Source organism: Neodiprion virginianus, chromosome 6 (genome assembly GCF_021901495.1).
Source record: "Neodiprion virginianus isolate iyNeoVirg1 chromosome 6, iyNeoVirg1.1, whole genome shotgun sequence".
Lineage (NCBI taxonomy): Eukaryota > Metazoa > Arthropoda > Insecta > Hymenoptera > Diprionidae > Neodiprion > Neodiprion virginianus.
In genome coordinates, this window is record NC_060882.1 from 7,992,629 (window position 1) to 8,011,125 (window position 18,497).

At 35.0% G+C, this 18,497-nt stretch overlaps 3 protein-coding genes across 7 annotated transcripts; 1 reads left to right on the plus strand and 2 right to left on the minus strand.

Moving 5' to 3' along the window:
- Positions 1-866: 866 nt before the first annotated feature.
- On the minus strand, positions 867-12,000 carry LOC124306742 (histone-lysine N-methyltransferase KMT5B-B). Of its 5 annotated transcripts, none has more exons than XM_046767697.1 (9): positions 11,874-12,000; positions 10,205-10,456; positions 9,849-10,014; positions 9,436-9,606; positions 9,142-9,270; positions 8,799-9,003; positions 8,183-8,588; positions 5,477-7,417; positions 867-5,019 (listed from the first exon to the last, which is right to left on the minus strand). In XM_046767697.1, the coding sequence occupies exons 2-9, from the start codon at positions 10,435-10,437 to the stop codon at positions 4,620-4,622; spliced, it is 3,651 nt and encodes a 1,216-aa protein (XP_046623653.1). In that variant the 5' UTR covers positions 10,438-10,456; positions 11,874-12,000; the 3' UTR covers positions 867-4,619. The 5 variants fall into 5 exon arrangements, with proteins under 5 accessions (XP_046623653.1, XP_046623655.1, XP_046623651.1 ...); XM_046767699.1 differs by lacking the exon at positions 11,874-12,000 and adding an exon at positions 11,568-11,864 and having other exon boundaries at positions 8,814-9,003; XM_046767695.1 differs by lacking the exon at positions 11,874-12,000 and adding an exon at positions 11,568-11,864.
- A 556-nt stretch (positions 12,001-12,556) lies between these two features.
- LOC124307871 (mitochondrial ornithine transporter 1) lies at positions 12,557-15,268 on the plus strand. The gene is made up of 5 exons (XM_046770025.1): positions 12,557-13,028; positions 13,612-13,848; positions 14,013-14,176; positions 14,384-14,656; positions 14,780-15,268. The coding sequence occupies exons 1-5, from the start codon at positions 12,938-12,940 to the stop codon at positions 14,957-14,959; spliced, it is 945 nt and encodes a 314-aa protein (XP_046625981.1). The 5' UTR covers positions 12,557-12,937; the 3' UTR covers positions 14,960-15,268.
- LOC124307869 (uncharacterized) lies at positions 14,509-18,420 on the minus strand. The gene is made up of 7 exons (XM_046770023.1): positions 17,222-18,420; positions 16,906-17,070; positions 16,642-16,797; positions 16,282-16,510; positions 16,099-16,185; positions 15,666-15,962; positions 14,509-15,513 (listed from the first exon to the last, which is right to left on the minus strand). The coding sequence occupies exons 1-7, from the start codon at positions 18,250-18,252 to the stop codon at positions 15,439-15,441; spliced, it is 2,040 nt and encodes a 679-aa protein (XP_046625979.1). The 5' UTR covers positions 18,253-18,420; the 3' UTR covers positions 14,509-15,438.
- Positions 18,421-18,497: the final 77 nt, after the last annotated feature.

The window sequence follows — 18,497 nt, forward strand, 5'->3', positions numbered from 1 at the left end:
ACAGATTCGAGATTTTTGAATTAAAATAAGACTGAAGCAAAATAATTTTACCTTGACATAAATATGATTCAATCCGAAAAGCTGAAAGTTTGATTTTTGTAATTCGATATCGGTTCATTAGAAAGTACGTAATCTGATCAAATGTTTCACAATTCAAGCATAGTAACGTTTCTTAGATTTTTATGAATCCTGACAATTTACTTTTCATTGCCCGTTCATTGATCATTTCTACTGAATAAACAACGACTTGTCAACAAAATACATATGATTGTAGAAATACATTCACGTGATTTATTTGTAAATAAATTATTTTATTCTTGTCCTTATGTGAATATTTCATAGAACATCTCGTGTTGCCGAATATAAGGGAAAATTAGGGATGGACGGTACGCGAAATATGCATCATGGCTTCTCCAACAATTTTACTAACAAAATCTACATATAATTTGATGAAAATGACAAATGAACGATACGTACAAAATAATAATAATAATGATAATAACGATGACGATGATGATAGTGGTAATGATAATAATAGTGATAATCAGGATAGTGGTAATGATAATAATGATAATAATAATAATAATAGTAGTAGTAGTAGTAGTAAAATAAAGTAACAACGTTAATACATTATCAATTACAAGTTAGCTGAATGCTGTAAAATCCAAGAGAGACTTACAGTGAAAAACGATTTGCAAGATAAAGACTTGAATAAAGTTACATGTTTATTAAAATAATTATCGTTCTAAACATTATGAAATATCGAAATAAACAGTTCTCGTTTACGTTAGTCTTTCAACTTTTCGGAATTATTTTTTTTTTTCATTCCTTTCTTCTTTTCAACATGTTCTGAACTTACACCTATGAATTCAACTATTTTTTTGAGACCTTGGCAAAATGGGCCATTATTATTATTATTATTTGTATTACATCATCAGACTGAAATAAAGAACGGTTATATATCACAAATTTTTATCTTTTTTTTTGAGAGAGAGAGGTCACAAGAACACACTCCCAGAACAAACCTACTTCATACCAGTATAATATTTAAATCTATAATTTAATTTACAGTATTGTTTACTATCATTATTATTATACTTTTAATCGAATATATATGTATATTCAATTGTTATAATACAAAGCTGCTAGAAGACTGCCGCATGCCAAGTAAAATACGAACATAAATGTTAGACCCTAACTTTTCATGTTATTCATTGCTTCGCCCCCTTCTCCCTACATCATATTATCATACTTATTTCGCCTTATCCATAAATACGTATGGAATTGCACGTCAAGTTTCACACGGAAAAAAAAGAAAGAAACGAGAAAAAAAGAAAAACAGTAATCAATTTTGATACGTTCAAAAAAAAGTGTCTTTAATATAAGATAAAATCACAAGAAACTATGACGTAAGAATAAAACAATATTTAAAGACCTATGTAGCTAAAATAATTGTATATGATTGACATTTGGCAGAAGTCTATTGTACGTGCTCTATCAAAAACTTATTAATTGGTATGACACAGCATTGTGAACGAACGATTATTTTCAAATTTCTATTGCCGCTATTTGAATTGACTTGTATATATAAATATAAATATGTCGAAAAAACACAAACATAGGGTGTTCGGATGTATGTAAATGTAGATCAATAAATAATGATGCAAGATGAAAGAGAATATAGGTATAGTCATCCAACGATAGTCCTAATTCGTATTCATATTTCACTGTTTCCTATGCATATGTATAATGTATTTTTTATATGGATTTACAAATTTTATTATAAACAGTGAATAATTTTACGGCCAGTTTTGCTACCGAGAAATAGAACGAAAAAGAAGTTTTTGAGTAAATTTTCTAAGTCTATACACCTCACAACACAAGCGTCAAGCAGTTTAGCTATACAGTTAGCTTATAATAAACTTTTTAGATTTTGATCCATTGATCATATTACTTAACATACTGTCAAAGTTGAACAAAATTTTTTTCCTTCAATTCGCTCTCACGTATCTTCATATAAAGTTGGTTACACTCAATATCCCAGGAATTCACATAAATTTTAGCTGATTATAACCCTTTGAATCTTACACATTTATATCGCATACGGCTATGTTGAATACTTGAAGCAAAGTATAAGTTCAATATCATTTGTGAACAAGATGAAACATTTGGTACAACTCTGAGAAAATATTAGTATTCCAAATATTCAGTTTCAATTGCTTATTGAATACATCATTTTTCATAATACGCAACAAATTCTCCGCTTTCTCTAGGGGTACGTTGAACTGATATTTTATGCAATACATAAACAAGTAGAAGTGCCTCATTTTACATATTCGTTTTCATATTCCTACAAAAACAAGTACGATGAATGAATGGCACTAATCAGTTAATCCTAGTATTATATACCGGTTATAAAAGCGTACAATATGTAAATTCTTGAGATAAGTTATGACATATCCGTTGAAAAATGTTTCTAAATTGCACCATGAATTAATTTGATTCAAAATTTTCTCATCCTCCCCAAGAATACTGGTTCAAAAGAACGAAGCAAAGAGGAAAACTCGGAAAATTTAAATCGAATGGGATTAATCGAAGATTACAATTAATTCTTTTCTTAAACATTTATTTTGAAATAACATATTTCGGTTGCTGAATAAAATCATGCATGCACTGAATAGGTAACTTTTTTTTTCAACGGATGTTTCTACACAGTAGCTACTATATCGTTCAACATTCAATTTTGCTGAATTAAGAAGTTAGTCAGAACTGATCGTTAGATGTGTGTTGAGGCGCTGTATGAAAACAGAATACAGAATACTGTTACTATATCTTCAAATCTATTTACAATTGTTCTGTGATAATATGTCACATATTATTATTAATTGATAAATCAATAACAATAATAATAATAATAATAATAATAATAATAATAATAATAATAGTTACTAACTGGTATTTAGCTATTTCAATTATTTTATAGTTTAATTGCTATTTATTATACATAGTAAGTATGGATTCTCTTCACTTGTCACTTTATAAAGACAATGTACACGAAGAGATTTAACAAGTGATTATGGAAAAATGACGAATAGTCTTTGTTTGACTGGGATTAAGATTCAGAGCCAATTTTTTTTTTTTTTCAACACTTCTTCACTTTTGTCCTGTACCATTCTTAAAACACAGACAAATGGATTTTTCGAATTCAATAACTATTTCTACATGTAGTTAAAAGATGCATGGAAAGTTCATCATTATCGATTATTTCTGTTTCATCTCATTTCAATTCATATTTCAACATAGTCCCATCAACAGTTTCAATAAGTTATATGAACACAGACTCAATAGGTAATATATTGAGTGACATTAATATTAATCACAATAATCAAGAGTCTCCAAAGATGATATACCTGTACAGACTAAATTTAATAGGATAACCTATCTTGTTACTTATAAATCAGAATGAAACACCAGTTACATGTGTATAGAAATCTTTAATTATCAAAATCTGAAGTGTAAAAAAAAAGAAAAAAATACATATTTATAAATAAACCTTTTTTTTTACAATAAAGTTTATTCATCAATGTATCGCGATGAAGAAAAAACAAGATTCAGACTAGGAAATATCTTCAACTTTCCTCGGTTACCGTACTAAATTTAAGATCTCTTTAGGTAATATGTACGTACCACAGGCATAAAAATATAATCATAAAACGTGGATTCTTCGGCAATACATCATTTGAATTGAACCCAATTTGTTTTACGCCAAGAAAAATCTATAATCGTAAATTGCTCTTTCATTTTTGTGAGCTTTTTCCTCTTACTTATTTTTTATAATAGAAACTGATCATAAGTATAAACGCGTAGTATGCGGATACTTACAAGTCCAGTTTGATTTGATAAGATATTAGTAAGCAGATATTGATGACATGTAAATACCGAAAAAACTTTCAATCAATTGATTATATTCATTATATAATTAACACATATTAATTTTTGTATTGGTAAAATGTAAGTTTTTATCTCCTTTTTTTTTTGTTTCTTGAATTTTTCTTTTGTCTGTAAGACATGCAAGAATCACCTTTGAAATCCCTTGAATTTATAATATAACGAATTTTATGAACACCGGCATTTCTTTAAATAAAAAATCTGTGCTTGAAAGTCATAGGATCCTGACTGCCGTGGACACTTGACTGGACTGGACTAATTTGATTCAAGAGAAAATGCATCAACATGCTAGTATTCCTAATGCGAACAATCAGCAAAAACCCGCATACTGACTCGATTTGTCGAGCCTGATTATTGCATACCACACAGCACCAGAATATTCATTTCATCAAATATAAAGTAGTTAATTATCACAAAATCTTGCTTATGAAATCGATCGCAACTGCTGAAACTAATTGAATTGACGGAAAAAGTAAGCAGATTCTTTGGTTGATAGTAGTAGAAAAGGAAAGTTGGGCAATGGCAAAAGGTTCCTAAATTGTCTTCGTCAAACACAGTCTTTTATTTAAAGATGTTTCTTCTTTTTGTAACTGAAGAATAATGATAATGATAATAATAGTCAATAATTGATCATAATATTACAACTATTTTTATATGCCCAGACCTATCCGTTAAGAATGTGGTAGATCAATAGTATGGCTCTCGTTGCCAAAAATTAAACGTAATCGTTTCATAGGAGGTGGTGGTGGGTTTAAATTTATTTCTCGTTTCTTGTGCCGCCTTTCCCGGTCTCTTGTTTTATGTTTCTTACGACGCCTGCCCTCTTCCACACCCTCAACTCTTAAAACTTCGTATTCCGGTTCATAACTGTCTTCGCTGAGGCTTGTACCAGACTCAATAACATCATCCAATACTGGAGAACGCTTCATACGTAATGTTAGCTTTAGCCTTCCTCCTGTTCTTTCCGGAGTCGCGGGACAAACTTGGCAGTTTTGATTGCTACTCAAAGACCATTGACAGTCCGGTAGCGACATTGACTTCTTTGTGCTCTTGTTCTCCTCTGTCACCAGCCTATAATCATTTAGATAATAACATCCAGCCTGAGTAATTCATGACATTTGTTCTGTAGTAACTTGAAAATCAAAAATTTGAATGAATAAAAAAGAACTGGCGACATTGCTTCAATAGCTTCTCATGAGAGTGTTGAATTCAGTTTGAAGTTGACGGAAAAATAATCTCGACTCAGATTTCCTTACGAAGATTCATTTCATATGGCATTGCTAATTCCAAGGCAGACCAAAAACTTTACTCAAAACTAAAGCCATTTATCATCTGCTTATTTTTTAGCAATCACGTCAAAAATTAAAAAACAAGGCTACCGTTTCTGAGAGAAATTAGAACACAAATGTTCATTTCTCACAATTCGATAGACAGATTTGCTGCTTTATACAGTTTTGAAATAATAACCACCATAAAAAAAAAAAATATATTCGATTTTGTTCGATTAAAAATGCTCGATCTTTCTCACCTTTCATTACCCGCTCCACCAGTCCTTGAATTCTCCTGCAAATAATTACTTTTTTCTTCCCAGCTGTTGGAATTCGGCTGCGTATTTGCACTGCGCGGCCAAGGTTCCTCAGGTATAAGTGCAGGAGGTTGCAGGTGGCTAAAAGCTTCCCCGCCTTGTGGCAACTGCAACCGAGATTCTGGACTAACCGATTGTCTGTCGTTATTTCTGCCTCGTCTAATCGCCGATATTTCAATGTCTTCCAAGTTGCTTTCCTTCTCGTTAAACTCGTATATATCACCCTGAATGCCTGAATCATCATCGGCAACTGCTACAGCTGCCACCGCTGTTGCGTCATTTCGTTGATGACCCCTTCGCTGGCTCCTTGTTAATCTTCCGTTAGTTCTGACTCCTTTACTTTTGTCTCTTGACGTAGAAACAGTCTGTTGTCTACTATCAGGTGAGTCACCCTCGACACCAGATTCCAAGGAAGGTTCAGTGAGCCGTTTGTGATTCCTACGAGACCTCAAGCTGATATCAGTGCTTTTGGCTCGTTGCTGAGTTAATCTTTTTATTGTTATATTTCGCCGATCCTCAGATTTTCTGAGATTCATGCTGTGCGAATTGTCCAAGGTATCTTCTTTTCTTGGGAAATTTTGATCCGGATTATTTTTTCCAGTCATCAACTCTTTATCGTACGTATTTTCTTCCAAGATACCTTTCCTTGAAAAAATATCGTGAGAATCATGCCTCTGCTTTCGTGTATCATAAAGACTTTCATGATTACGTCGTAGATTTAGGGTGTGACATTTTTTTTCTGAAACAATTCCATTTTGCCTTAAAGCTGATGAGTCATTTCTACGGTTTTCTCTATCTTGATGGTCGTCGTTTCTAGTTGTATGACTTTCAGCAGCAATCGATGGTACCTGGACAGAGCTTTCCGATTTTTCATAGGTTTCTAAAGAATTTTCATTGCCAGTATTTATTATGTTGAATTCTTCTTCTTGCAGATGATACTTCACCTGACTTATTCTATCAGATTCACTGTTTGTTTCACTTACTTCACGAGATACGGAACTGGACCGACTAGTTTCACTGGAATTTTCATTTTGCTGGTTATTGGCAGCTGTCTGAAAGCCCATTGTGTGGGATTGATTTTCGTTAATCTTATAGTTGTGCTTCGTATCTTCCATCATATTTTCATGTACCATTAAGCCATCTCTGACATTCTCAGGCATCTGCATTCCAATGAACCTTTTAACTCTCTCCTTGTTTTCTTGTTCGTCAATCTGCATCTGCATATCCTTACAAAAATTATCTTTATTTTCAATAGATGCACGGACTTTCTCTGAATATTCATGCTTTTCACTAGTTGAGTTATGAAATTCATTATTCTTCGATGATCCGTTAGCATCGATCTGATAATCAAAATTTGTATGGCCTTTGTTGAGTGCTCCATCTTTCTGCTGATTTATCTGAAGGGAATTCAGGTTCGAGAGGCAAGGAACCAGAGAATTACCACACTTTTGCTGACCATCAAAACATATTTTCTTATTATCAATGCCATAGGCTTCAACGTCTCGAGATTCGTCTTTGTCATTATTATCCATCGACGAAAGAGCAGACTTTGACGTCTCATATGCGTGTAAAGTAGACAGTCTGTTTTGAAGATTTTTATTCAAAACATTCGATGCTCCTGAATTTTCGTCGCCATTCTTGGTATGAAGTCTCCCCATACTGTGGGAATTTTCATCGAAGATATCTGCTCTTAAACCGTTGTTCGAATGACTTGGTTGCAGCCTTGAGAGTAATTCGACATTCTCATTTTGTGTTGGATCGGATTCATTCTTGCACATACTTATTTCATGTTCGTCTCGACTATTTGTTGTAGAACTGCTCGACCTCGACGAACCGTCATCCTCACTGGCCCTGGTTCTTTTCGTCTCTGTCCTCTTTTGAAGCCTGTAAGGCATATGCGAATGTTCGATTCCGCAAACGAATATCACAAGATTACATTTCGACAACTCAAAACTTGATTAAACAAAGAAAAAGCTTTACATAATGATTACCGAAACTTGAAACATCGATTGCAAATTTTTAAGTTACAAATCTCAAACAAAAATGGTGAGATAGTACAACCAATTATCGTATAATGTTGTTCACCCAATTTGAGTAGCGGAAAGTTGAAAGTCATGATCTTCAATACATACGAAAATTATTAATTAAACTGTTTCAATATTGTCGAAATATTCTTGTTGCATTAAAATGTATTCGCTAAGTCTATACAAGCTTCTGAATATGGCCTTTCTAGGCATAGTTCATTACTCAATCGCCTAACTACACTGCCCAAAATATATCTGTTAATTCTTTTGTATTTGATAGGGTAATTTAGAAAATACAAGTAATATTATAAACGACTCGTCAGTTTCGCAATTTTTTAAGATTACGAATGTGGAGATATTTCATTATACGAAAAGCTAATTGTCTTTAAGAATGGTTATCAATCGTTGGATACAAAATACCGTGAATTACAGGCCAATAGCTCCTACTACTATCAGTATTCTCAGAAATTATACTTACCCCTCTTACTAAAATTGTGTCCTGTTTATCAGTTTTAAGAGCCGTCGCCCCATATCATTAGATTACAGAAATGTATACAACTACTTACCATGCAATTTCACTAACATGGATAAAGCTGAATATAATCGAGATTTCACAAAAGCATACCTGGAAGCTCTGAGGCTTTGACTGTTTTTGTTGTTATTGTTGTTGCTTTCTGTTCTCGCCATCGACTGTTGTTTATTCCTGAGATTTCGGGTGTTGACAAGATTTGAGGTAGAGTGTTGTCGAACCTGTGGGTTTTCACCATTGTTGTTCACGTTTACTGGCTGTTGCGCAATGTCCGAAAACCGACATCCCTGGGCAATCAACAACTCCGCGTCATATTTGGTCAACCCTTTTCGTCGCAATTCTTTCATACTAAGAGACAGGGGTGTTACAGCGGAATTTGCAACCAGCATGGCGTTTTTATCTGCCAAAGAATTTTCAGTTTGCTGTTGCTTGTTTCCAGATGGAGGCTGTTGTCGATGTTTTGTACGATTTATACGATTATCGGTTTCTCTTAAGCGATACCCTGCAACAGTTGAATAACTGAGTAAAGAATCTACCATTCAACTGTATTGAAGATGTTACACAAATAGATAAATAATCTAAACAAACATAATCAAATTCGACCAAGATATGCCACCATATAACATGCACTACGAATAATTCGTGATGGCATCTGCTGTTTTATGTATATGTATAAATGTAGCCTATTACAATATCAATAAAAATTCAATACTTTTGCATGAATTACCAGATGAAAGCTCTTCGCCTGGTTTTTGACTGGCAAATGCACCTGTCCCACGTCTCTCGCACGTTTCGCATTCACAGTAACAGTTTCCATCACCAAAAAAATCCTCACCATAAAAACAGGTTATTTCTTCACCCACTTCTATATCACGCAAGACTTTGACGCAGGCAGTGTCTCTCCCAGTTGCGACAAACTAGCAAAATGATTAAAAATTGAATTTTAACTACTATTTCAACCTTTAATCGACCATATATTCAAACTGTAGGAAACCATATCTAGGAATGAAATTTTCGAAAATCCAAGCTGATTGGATTATCAATGTTGATTGTACCTTGCAATTTGCTCGACAGTCGTGATTAATATATGCAGCAGGGCCCAGCCAAAGCTGTGCACAATTTTTTCTACAGCTGAACATTACCGAGAAATCATTTTTTCCAGGATGCAATAAAGCCGCTTCTTCCTGAAATTATTTGAATAACCTCTATTTTTTGAAACGAAACGCTTTGCAATATCAATGATGAATATCAAATACATTGACTCGCTGTTTATGCATAGAAATAAATTTCACAGTATCTATCAGTAATTACTAAATATCAAACTGGGGTAATTAAGGAAAGATTAAAACCTTTTCACTAAGTTCGGCTATACACCCTACGAGGCATGAAATCTTTTCATGTTTTGGCCACCGACGAGTTGCACATATTTTGGCACCCTTCTGTCCCTCTAGTGAGTACCTGTAACAGGGCTCAATTGCGAACCCTGAATTTTTGTCAAATACTCTTAAATATCGGTAAATCTGCAAATAATGTACAATTTATATCAGAAAAATTAGAATATATAACCAACAAACGTAAAAAAAGAACGATATTTGCAAGATCAAATAAAATCAAGTCGTATTTCGCCTTACACTTTCTATGCACATATCTGTAAGCTTTGATAATTATTTCATTAAATACAAGCAGTCAGTTGATATATAATTACCAGACACATCCTGGAATACAATGGACGGGTGTGACTTATATTTTCTTTAATACTTACGTGTTTTTCTAGATTAATCTGCTGCTGTTTAGATTTCGTATGGGGTAATCTTGCTCCCCAATCACCCCCCATTAATTTTTTGTAAGCTTTCTCATAATTTTGAGTTTGAATGAACTCTGTGATAATCTTGCGCAGTTCGTCTTTATTAGCTTTCAGAGGTCTGTATCTAAAGTATTAAAAAACAAAAATTATGAAATGTGAATCTGTGCACTCCTACGTCGAGAAAAGTTAGTTTGCATTAATAAGATTGTAATTGCTTTGATGTTGAATAAACAAAGGATTCACAAAAGAAATCAATTTCATTCTGGTTGTTTTATTTCCTTGAATCGATCATTCAGCAATCAAATGATTGATACCTAATATTCATTTTGTGCGTTGTGAAGCCTAAGTAGGGATCGAGCACTAGAGACGTTGCAAGATCATCGTTGTCAGAAAGCTCCTTGGGCGTCATACCACCTCCGCTACCACCACCACCACTTCCACCATTGGGCTGCATTTTTGCCCCCACAGTTCCGCCTACTCCCAATCTTCGCTCGTGCTTTCTCGCTACACCTGCTGAGCCCTGAACTGATAATGAATCCACCACCATTCTGCAGGTCTTGCTCTCACTGAAATCAGAATAACGAATGAGCTCACATCAGCTCAATGCTGAACTAAAATTTCTAAGCTGCAAACACTTTGATCAACTTTGAAGTCTGACAGAAATGACAAAAATTTTAATGAAGGCTTTCTACATACACGGAAAATTATTTTCTATTGAAGATGTACTGTGTTGTAACGAGTTATGTGTGGAGAAAGAATATAAACAGTCTTTTGACAAGATCACAAAAATCAAGATTTTTTTACTTGAGGTAAGACTAGAGCTCACGATTTAACAGGATGTTAAAATTAACGTAGCATTTACATGTCCACGGTATATATGAAGAGGTTTAAACACCGCTAACGGCAGTAATAAGGGTGCGTAAAATTTAATTTATTTTCATAGTTGAATGCATTTACAGTAATAGTAATGGAGTTTATGAAGGTAAAATGTGATCTGATTTCATTTATAAAGCATACCTAGAAGCAGAACATTTCTCATGTAAAATACATGTCGAATATATTAGGCTCCTGGGAGTAAGAAAGTGATTCGTCATGATTTGAAGGAGCGGATAAGTGAATGAATGAATGATGTTGTGACCAGTGATGAATTCTCACAAACCATTGTACAATTCATTGGAAACAGAAGAATACTAACAGTTTATCACATGGCTTAGAAGCATTCGATATAACCACATGTAATGTAAATGCTGTTATACTGATTGAAACTGTAACAATGTGATCTAGTAAACCGATCCTGATGGAGGGTCAAGATTGTTGGATGTTACATGCTACATCTTTACAAGAAAATAAAACACCTTGCATTTTATAAAGGGGGAACCCCGAAAATTGATAATAATTTATAAGTTAATATGACACTTTGTGACACTCAAAGTGAAACTTCGCATAGTGACAATCATGCGATAGCTCTGGATGGTGATAAATTATTGAATTTACGTAAAATTTGTAATATTTTGACAATTTGACAAGAGGCTCTGGCGACCATGCCCTAATGGCCGCAGACAAACCGAGTGCCTGCTCGATACCCGTTTACCCCTTTATTGTGGATTTAATTTCAGAAGTTGATCCGATAATATGAATCGTCCGTGACACTCGGTGTCCGAATATTATTATAATTACCGTAAAATGCCGCTCCTTATAGCAGGGTTCTCGCATTTTAGGTATATTTTCCGATATTTCACAGCGCAAAGAAGACGCGTTCCGAGCAACCATGGCAGGTTGACCGCGATACGCACTTGGAAAAATTAAACAATTTTATCGTATTAGTCCATTAACCGAATTCCGAAACGGTCGTGTCTTATTTCCCGGACTTTTGAGTATTTTTCAACTACGAATATGAACACGTCTTCCACCATATATTAGGCGTAATATTGCTGAAACTCTTGTTTTGGAACTACAAACTATCGCGTATGCTTCTGTACTCACCGAAGTATGCCGATCTAGGGATCTTTCCAGTGACACCACCCTGCTAGAAATGATATTCCTCTTCACCCTGTGGCTCATTACTAGCCTCCTGTATCGCGCTACGCTCACTTCTTAGAATAGCGGTACGACGGAGGGAGAAAATTCTTCAAAATACATGTTCACTTGTCACCTGTTTCCGATATTCTATCAATTTTTCTGTCATTTATTCATAGTATTATTTGTCTACTGGTGCCAGAACTGCGTTGTCATGACGACCATTCGGCGTTCACTGTGAAAATCATACCTAGCAACGAACGGCAGCGTCAAAATGACGGCGGAAACTAATTTTTCACAATTCTTCGGATTACGTGAAAATGAAATACGTTTTATTTTTGCAGATTTCTATTCAAAACTTTACTTTTCCAATAAATATTTGCCTTGTGTGTTCACGACTTACTTCGAGTCTGAAAAAATTTCCGATCCTAACTGCTTTGTTCACGTGCTACGATAGAATCAAACGCCAATTCACAGATAAATCATCGCAGATGGAATTGATGGAATCCACAATGACTGAGTGCCGGTGACGGTACAAAGAAACTTTAATTGGTCGAACAATTCTCGTTAACTGATTAATAATTCTAAGGGCCTGGGGTTTGTCAACTCCCCGATACGCTCCTGAGGCCGGCGTAATCAAGAACATCTCCAAATCCACGTACGCACGTCATGCTGCATGTCTCAATAGCCGCTTATCAATCAGCACGCATTAGGCGTCATGCGTATTTTTTATTTAAACATAATCGGATTACGTCGCGGCTACAACATCCATGTTAATACGTCGAGTCGAAAGCTGTCATTTTCACAATCGTATCTAGGCACAGTAGACCGTAAACACAAGTAGTACCGTATCAGCCGTTGATCGGCGAAGGTTATAAATAGTTTAGGCACTACCGTTAGGTGTACAGCTGCGAAAGGTGTTTCTGACCGTGGCGCAAGAAAGAGACAGAAGTTCCTTGATAGAAGCACGTGTTAACCTAACAATCGATATTCAATCGAATTAGTCATTGGATTAATGAAGTAGCGCGAAAATGGCCATGGAACACAAAGATGATCACGGAACTTTGAAAAGCCCCAAGAATCTGAAATCCGGAATTATCGACTTCACCGCGGGTTCTCTCGGTGAGAACAAATTATCTCAATTTTATACTAATAATTTTTGTTTTAGTTTTCTTATCATTCTGAAAAAATTACTATGAATTTTGTTTCACTCTTCATACATCACTAGCTGGATTCAGTAATTTTTTTCTAATCCGAAAATAATAGAGAATCATACTGTACATATGTTGCTATTTGGAAATACCTAATTGTAATCAGAGCGAATCGAACAAATAGAGATGTCTATCATTGCTTAATTTTTTAATTTTATCAACTTATTCATTAGTATCCAAACAATCGTACAAACTTCAACTTAAAAAAAAAAATTTGAACCTTGATCTTGGTTTAATATCAATCTCGTCATCGGGTCGTTACTATCTTACAAAGATATTCAGTTACACACATACTTTCTGATCAAAATTTCAGTGAATTGTTCGTTTTTGCTAAGTGTTGATATATCTGTTCTTATTCTTTTTTCTTTTGCTTCTGTCGCTTACATTGAATATGATTATTATCCCCTGACTTCACCAATGTTTTTTTAATTTCATATATTCCACAGCATAAATTTTTTTTTTAATCATTTGTTTACTTTTACTGGTGATATCAGGTGGAGTAACTCTGGTCTATGTTGGACAGCCGCTCGATACAGTAAAAGTAAAGATGCAAACATTTCCCCAATTATACAAAGGGATGATAGACTGCTTTATGAAGACCTTGAAACAAGACGGTATAGTCAGAGGTTTATACGCAGGGACTATTCCTGCACTTGTAGCAAATGTTGCTGAAAATTCTGTGTTATTCGCAGCTTATGGACTGTGCCAAAATGCAATAGCTAATTTGACAGGTAAGAAATTAATTCTGTCAATAAATGTATTGTTTTTGTCCATACTTGAACAAATAACATCCAACAGTTCATAGACTTCGGCAATTTTTGAAGTTGAACAAGTCGCTCTACTTAAACTACTTATCTTGTCTCATGTTAACTTCCTAATTTTTGTTTTTTAACAGGTGTTCAGAAAGTAGAAGATTTGAGTTTACTGGGGAATGCCTGGGCTGGTTTTTTTGCAGCATTTTTTTCATCCTTATCACTTTGTCCCACGGAGCTGATTAAATGCCAATTGCAGGCTATGAGAGAAGTTGAAACACAAAAAGCAGCTCCAGGTGAACGTGTTGTATGTAGGAATAGTACATTGAAAATTTTTGTCAAAAAAGAATGATAAAGATTCTCATCGTGGTATGTGCCATGACAATTTTCATGGGAAATCACGTGTATAAGAAAACGCGTTATACACTTGTGATTGAAAATTAGACAGACTGATCCTATGACATTTAATTTAAAAACTTGGAAGCAATTATATAATTTTCAATATTTTTTACAGAATTTTATTGGACCCTGGCAATTAACAAAACAAATTGTACGTGCAGAAGGTCCTCAGGGCTTATTTAGGGGTCTTTTATCTACCATTGGCAGAGAAATGCCCGGATATTTTTGCTTTTTTGGTGGTTATGAAACTACGCGGCAATTGCTTGCAAAACCAGGACAAAATAAAGAGGATATTGGCTGGATTAATACAATGATAGCCGGAGCTGCTGGTGGTGTAATATTCTGGCTTGTTATATTCCCAGCTGATGTAATTAAAAGCAGAATACAGGTTTGTCCGGCATTTTTATATCTGTTTCCTTGATACCCATCTGCACCCTGTTTCACTACGACGGCTAAAGCAAAATTGAATTATTTTCAACTTTGCATTCTAATTAATTGGCTTTTCATACAGGTTCAGAATCTAAGAAAACCGGTGTATATTATCCTCAAAGATGTTGTTCGAACTGAAGGTATCGGTGCTCTATACAATGGCTTAAAACCAACATTAATCAGAACAGTACCTGCTACTGCAACACTATTTGTCACATACGAATATTCAAAAGGATTGATGCACAAATATTTCGATGATTGATGTTTGGATTATTCAATTACGAACAGAGTTACAAGTGTAAAATTTTCAATTCGTGGTACTCAAAACTCAGCTTGAACATTAGATGAAAATTTTTTTTGGGATAATTAGAAGAGAATTAGTGTTAATTAGATGATTTTCATGCATTTCAACGCATTTCAACTGTTAAAATGTCAGTTTCTGTAAATTCTGTCTCCATTTGCGCTGTGCAATAGATTATATTTTGTACAACTGTTATACAAAGACTTCAACACCGGCAGTCACCTTTGCATATCCAGAACAGGAGCATGGCGATATTCTCCAACAGAAAAGTAAAAATTATATCTTGTGTATTTTTATAGGTGTACACAAACACATCTAATAACAGTGATAATTGTAATAAATGTATTATATTTGTAAATAAAATGTGTTGTTCTGTACGTACTTGCCAACTGAATTTATTATTTGCCTACGATGCAGAGAAGTATTCTTATTTTTGAAAATTATTCCTCAAGAATTTTATGCTTCAAATACTGTTTCTGATCCAGCTGAGTCGCATACCATTCAGTCCACGGTATCTGCAAAGTTGAATAGGTCAAAATTAAAATCAAATCATCATCACAGACAATGCTTATGTGTTTATATGTTTTTGATATGGCGAACAAAATCTGTTGCAATGAACGTAGCTTTTTTTATATGATATATAAAAAAAATTCTACTGAAGACGTACAATTACTGGTTTGTATCCTATTTTCTCCAATAGCCTGATTTTAACGAGGTCCTTGCCAAGTAGAAGATTAGTGTCCTTAATGTAGCAAGTTTGTGAACAAATGAATACTGCAAGCCATTTGGATCCTTCGGGATACACTTTCGGTGCTCTCTTGATTTCTCCGAAAGGAATTTCAGACATTATTTGTTTTACTGGGAGTGGTGAACCATTATTATCCAAACAAATGATCACATCTCCATCTGTAAATTGTGGTAACACCCAATCTAGATGCATCATTTCACTCGAGTCAAAGATTGCCTGGAAAAATTGTTTTATATCAATCTGTCAAATTGTGGCGTTGTTCCAATGGATATGTGAGCATAACATACATCATTGAAATTCCGGTTAGTACAGATTTCTCTATACAAAATAATTTTCTAATAATTAATCAAACCTCAAAAGTATTCATAATTTGGACCACAAGCCTGTGACGCGCACTCATCTTTAAAACATCTTTCTTTGGTGGTGGGGTAACGATCAGCTGAAAAATTAACACAAGTATATGTATATGTAGATACATGATATGAACACACTAATTGATGCCTCTTTGAGATTTTCGTTACTTAATTTACACTACCTTGGTTATCGTAGTTCGTGACTTAATTCCAAGTCTCGGGCCTGTGTAGTCTGGGACTTCTATTTCAACATTTGCATCAATGAATAATATTGGAATTGGTATGCTGTAAGCTGTTGGCCCATATGTCAACCTAAGATTATTAGGGTCCAGCACCATTGAGATTAAATCCTTTGGATAGACGTTCACAGTACTAAGGTATTGCAAACAGTTAGCCAATGATGTTGCGTATCTATTTTAACAAAGAAATGATGTGTGTCTTGTATTTTAAAAAATACAGTTGTACTTGGTGGACTTTTAATGGAATTTCTCTCGGATTTTAATGGACAAAGAATCGTAACTCGTTTGGCAGAATAAACGTACCTTTTCAATTCTTCCACCCTACTGTCATCCCTTAATTCATCTAGAATAATTTCATAGATGTTAGGGTACTGGTCGGAAGTTAAATTAAAGCAAGATAGCCCAAGTGTTAAACGCTCCAAGTCCTTCAGCCTGGCATTCTTCTTAGTCTCGATAAATCTAAGTTGATTTTACACATCATTCTGTTAATAAATCGTAAACATCTCCCTTGAGAAGTGATGATTTTTAAGGGCTTGTAAACCTTTCAAAAATGACAACGTATCTCACCTTTTCACACAAGCTGTCAATACCTCTGGATGATAGAGGCGCAGCTTCACACAAGTCGCGACAATATGCACTACGGCTTGCACCGAAAGTCTCGGTATTTGTGATAAGGTAGATGATATTAATTCCCAAATTATGTCATGCTCTTGATGAAGCTTAGTTGAGAGCCTAGAAAATGTAGAGGCATAATTAATAGTAACGTGCCATAAATAAAGATTTATAGTCAGAACATAAAATTGATCTACACAATTTACCAGAAATTAATAGTGATACCAGACTTGCTTTACTCTCTAAGGTTTCAGCCAGCTGATCGTCTCACCTTATGGATTTCATGAAAGCTGACAGGCAAATTTCATTGACCATGTCAATATCTTTGATCACTCGCTGGATTATTTTCATCAATAATTTGGCGTTCCTAATTGGTGTTTGGCTTTTAAAAAACCCCATTGATATGACGGCCAGTTCACTAAGATCAAGTTCATTGACGCAAGACTCGAGATGATACTCAAAGTTATACATATTGCCAGGACGCCATCGACAACATTGAACGTAGAACATAAACTGTACCAAATTGGTTGGCGTCAATTTACTCGGTTTAGAAATAGTCTTGCCCATAATGTACCAAGAAAAGTCCGTGTATTTCAGGAGTCTCAAGAAGTACCAGTGGTCACAGAAATACAACAATTCGTTGTACGACCAATTCGGAGCTCGACGTATGCACTCCTTGTCCAAAGCTTTGTAAAATGATTTGAAACATTTATCTTTCTTGCTGTGCTTCAGGGGCCAGAGAGCGATGAACCGTAAGACGTCACTGAGTTCAGAGTCCGTGAATTTCTCGCAATTTGCTATTAAATACTTGATAAATTTATTATACTTTTCATCAATGATGCACTCATCATTTTTCTTGGCATAGTACGTTATTCTCTTGAAGGCATAAATTATCTCTTCGATAGGTAACGCCTTCCAGCTCTTATTCAAGTAATTCTCTATTTCATCCTCCGCTATCTCCTCGGTACAGCCTGGCAGTGGCTGGACCAGATTCTCAGCGTAAGCTTCTCTCGCCTCCATAACTGAGTGCGCATACTGATCTTCGGCGTTATTGAAAACCCCAAAGACTGTTAAAATTTCAGCGGATTGTTCCGGGATTGCATGATTTGGATTACTGGCATATTCATATCCCACGTTACGTCTGGCGGGAAAATTTTTCCTCACATTTTGAAGCAACGTCTTTTTCTCATCCCTTTCCACGAACCAACTCGACGCCGCATTGTTGCTTAGTTGACGTTTAGTCGCGCGTCTTCCAACAGTGATGAATACCTCGCTTCGACGCTTTAGCAAATGTTTAAACATGACTTGTAGCTACGAGGGCGAAGTTTAAAACAATGCTAAGGAAATATGCACACGACTCCCTTTCTGGTTGAGAGTACATTAAGTCCGTTGCGTTTATGGGCTTGGAAAGGATAATTTCCTGGCTATCATTCGGTTTGAGGTTATGTGAGAAAAACCACGCTGCGGTTCTCGAACGCGAATCTCGTTATTCAAAATGTGCCGTCTGCTCGATCGGTAGGGGTAGGAGTACTACATAACCTTAAATA